This window comes from Pteropus vampyrus, unplaced genomic scaffold (genome assembly GCF_000151845.1).
Source record: "Pteropus vampyrus isolate Shadow unplaced genomic scaffold, Pvam_2.0 Scaffold736, whole genome shotgun sequence".
In the NCBI taxonomy this organism is placed as follows: Eukaryota; Metazoa; Chordata; class Mammalia; order Chiroptera; family Pteropodidae; genus Pteropus; species Pteropus vampyrus.
In genome coordinates, this window is record NW_011889517.1 from 15,519 (window position 1) to 18,661 (window position 3,143).

The following is a 3,143-nucleotide window of genomic DNA, read 5'->3' on the forward strand; positions in this document are numbered from 1 at the left end:
GAGAAGCTCAAGAAGCCCAGGGGAGAAACAAAGGGAATGATCTATTGAGAGCCTTTTCTCATACTGTGATGGGTCCAGCAGAGACCTTCCTATCTTCGACAGGGCACTCCAAACTTTGTCCCACCTTCCACCTATTGAGTTCTCTTCCCCTCCCCCACCCCCTTGCCTCCTAGGCACAATAAATAGAGTCCTAGTGGTACCCAACAGCTCAAGTCTCTTTATTGGATCCTGACACACACCACCTCCTCTGGCCCTGGTTCAGGCATTTCCATTGGTGGGACCAACCCACTGGGTGATTCGAGTGTTGAGCTGCTGGTTGGTCCAGTCCTGTCGGATGTCATCAAGATGGCAGTCAAAGTCCACAAGGTGCTGGTAAGCCCGGCCCTCCAGTAGTGCTCCCACCATCTGCCGTGACTCTTCCCAGTCCCTCCACATGACTCTGAAATAATAACCCTCATGGAGGTCAAACTCAGCAGGCAGTGAGACCAAACACATGACAGAAGTTAGGTCTAGAGCAGCAGTCTCCAACATTTTTGGCACCAGGGACCGATGCTCCTACAAGAATCTAATGCCTGATGATCTGAGGTGGGGCTGAGTTGGTGATGCTAGTGCTGGGGAGGGGCTGCAAATACAGATGAAGCTTTACTTGTTTACCTGCCACTCACCTCCTGCTGTGCAGCCCGGTTCCTAACAGGCCACAGACTGGTACTGGTCCTCAGCCCAGGGGTTAGGGATCCCTGGTCTAGAGAACAACCCATGGGACAGGACCAAGGACAGAAGAGGCCTAGCCTCCATGGGTTTCCAAGAAGAGGTAGAGAGAGTGGGACACTCACAAGTTCTTGTCCTTGGGGACCCAGTGGAGGCCATGGTTCTCCAGGACGATGACGGGGGGCACATGAGGCTGAAGCACCAGTTTCTGATTATCCAACTGTGTGGACAAGGAAGGGCAGGTGAGGGCTTCAAGGATCCCCCTTCCTACTTTCTTTACAACCCCCTCCTCCAAACCCAAGCCTCACCATAATAAGTACTGCATCGGGGAAGAACTCCGCAATCCGCCCAGCGATTTTCAAGGCCAGGGGCCCAGGGCTGTGTAGAGGGAAGATCAAAGGAGTGAGGAGCCAACTGTGGGCAGACCCCATCCATCTGAGCTGTGCCTCCCGGGTCTCATTGATGTGGAGCAGTGATTGCCTTTCCCTGTAGCTGACCTGGAGGGGTCAGGCTTCCTTGATGCTTCATACACGACTGCTTGATGCTTGACTGCTGTGGGAAAAAGGAGCTCAGACATTGCTAGTGAGAGTGGAAATCAAAGGTCTTGGAGGGTAATTGGCATAAGCATCCAAATTTGAACTATATACTATACTATACATATGCTAACCTAGAAATTACACTTATAAAAGTTATTGTAATAATAAGACAGTATAATAAAAAACTGGAAACAATCTCAATGTTTAATATAAGGCATTAAATAAATTACGGTAGATCCTTATTCATACCAAATAGCTTTAGAGTAAGGCAGATCTTGGTGTAGAGATGGAAAGAAGTCAAATATTTATTAAATGAAGAAAAACAAATTACAAAACAGTATGTATAATTTGACCCAGATACATGCTTAATATATAAGTAGATAATTTTTTCTATATGCATAAAAATTTCCTTTTCCAAAGCTGCTAGTTGGGCTTCCTGTGTTCTTTCAACAGTTGGGGGGCACTTCATTTAAAGCAGGTGTGCCTTTTCTTATTAACATACAGCTGTCCTTCCTACTCCCACCACAGCTCCTGAGCATCTTTATATTTCTTTATATTTCCTCACTCCAGTACCCAGCCCCCTGCCTGTTGTACAAGTCCCTAATTCTAAGCGTTTGATTAAGGAAAGATGGAAGGAATAACCAAGAGGGGTTCTCTTGATCTCCCACCCCCTCCCCATAACTCTTTCTGCCTCTGGCTACCCCACTCACCTCTGGTCATCTAGAGCTGCATTGGCATGGTAGTACCCAGCCACTACTAGACCGGTCTGCGCGCCCCACACGTCCACCTGCCGTCGGAAAAGGTCCATCAGTAACTAAATTGTGCCACCCGCCCTGTGGGTGTACATCGCTGCCAAGAGGCCGAGGATGGGTTTGGGCTAAGGGGATTAGAGGGTTTCTTGGTGGCTGTTGGGCATTCAGGTGCGGCACCTGGTTGAGCGCGACCTCCAACATGACGGACAGGGCCAGGTGGCTGTGGAACAGAGGCACGCAGTCGGTGAGGCACAGGCATTCTCCCGACTGCGGCGCCCGCGCCAGTAACAGCCCGTTGACCGCGGCGTGCGGGTACCGGGCGGCGTGCAGACACATCTTCACGTAGGCCCGGGCCGAGATCTCCACCTCGCCCATGGAGAGCGGAGCCCCAGCTGGCGTCGGCGAAGCTTCCTCCAGCGCCCCGGCGCCCTCCCTGGCCCTTTCCGTGCCCCCTCACTTAGGTTTGGTGGTAACTGCCTCAGTTCGAAGGCAGCCCGTTGGCTCCAGGTGATCGCGGCTCTGGAGGTCTGCCCCCAACCAGGCCTGTAACATAGGCGGTCCGATTGCATGCTGCGGCACCGAACTCCGCCTCTGCCCGCCCCCAGAGGGAGGAAGCAGATTTGCGCGAGTCTCAGAGACCCAGAGCCCGTCGCTCCAAGCAGAATCCGACTCTGGAGTCCTGCCCACATGCTGCTCTTTGATAGGATTAGAGGTTCTCATTTTGTCCACTCACTGGCCGCGTTCAAACCTTGCCTCGCCTTTGTTTCCAGCGAACTGGAAAGAATTCACAACTACAAAGGAGAGAACTGCCTGCACGCTGATTGGTTAAGCTATCTGACTCCGGCTCTTGATTGCAGTATAGCTTTCTCTGCTACCTGTGCACTCCCGAAGGCCCGGAAGAGCCAGCAAGACGGACCTCGCGCCCTGCATCGGCTGTCCGGCAGCTGTGGATCTTCGAACTTGGACACCTAGCCGGCCGCCCTGCTCCTACTATGTAGATTTATATTCTAGACCGGCTAGAATATAAATGTGCCATGGCCCTTGGTTTCTTTAATGTAATATTTGCAGAAATAAAGACAGTAATTGGCTGAAAGAGGAGGAAAAAAGACCCCCCCCTCCAAAAAAAATGTACCGATCTATCCTTCTC

At 51.5% G+C, this 3,143-nt stretch overlaps 1 protein-coding gene across 2 annotated transcripts; it reads right to left on the bottom strand.

Annotated features, from left to right (window-relative positions):
• Positions 1-194: 194 nt before the first annotated feature.
• On the bottom strand, positions 195-2,607 carry EMC9 (ER membrane protein complex subunit 9). Of its 2 annotated transcripts, none has more exons than XM_011385495.2 (5): positions 2,174-2,607; positions 1,955-2,031; positions 1,017-1,086; positions 834-928; positions 195-439 (listed from the first exon to the last, which is right to left on the bottom strand). In XM_011385495.2, exons 1-5 carry the CDS (start codon positions 2,369-2,371, stop codon positions 259-261), a joined length of 621 nt encoding a protein of 206 aa, XP_011383797.1. In that variant the 5' UTR covers positions 2,372-2,607; the 3' UTR covers positions 195-258. The 2 variants fall into 2 exon arrangements, with proteins under 2 accessions (XP_011383797.1, XP_023381939.1); XM_023526171.1 differs by having other exon boundaries at positions 1,017-1,260; positions 2,174-2,383.
• Between the last annotated feature and the right edge of the window lie 536 nt (positions 2,608-3,143).

Excerpts from the sequence above, each read along its gene's own strand:
- EMC9 (XM_011385495.2), bottom strand. The coding sequence starts at position 2,371 with ATGGGCGAGGTGGAGATCTCGGCCCGGGCCTACGTGAAGATGTGTCTG. Across the intron at positions 2,032-2,173 it reads TGGAGGTCGCGCTCAACCAG|GTGGACGTGTGGGGCGCGCA; the intron begins GTGCCGCACCTG and ends TTCCGACGGCAG. Across the intron at positions 929-1,016 it reads CCGATGCAGTACTTATTATG|TTGGATAATCAGAAACTGGT; the intron begins GTGAGGCTTGGG and ends TTGTCCACACAG.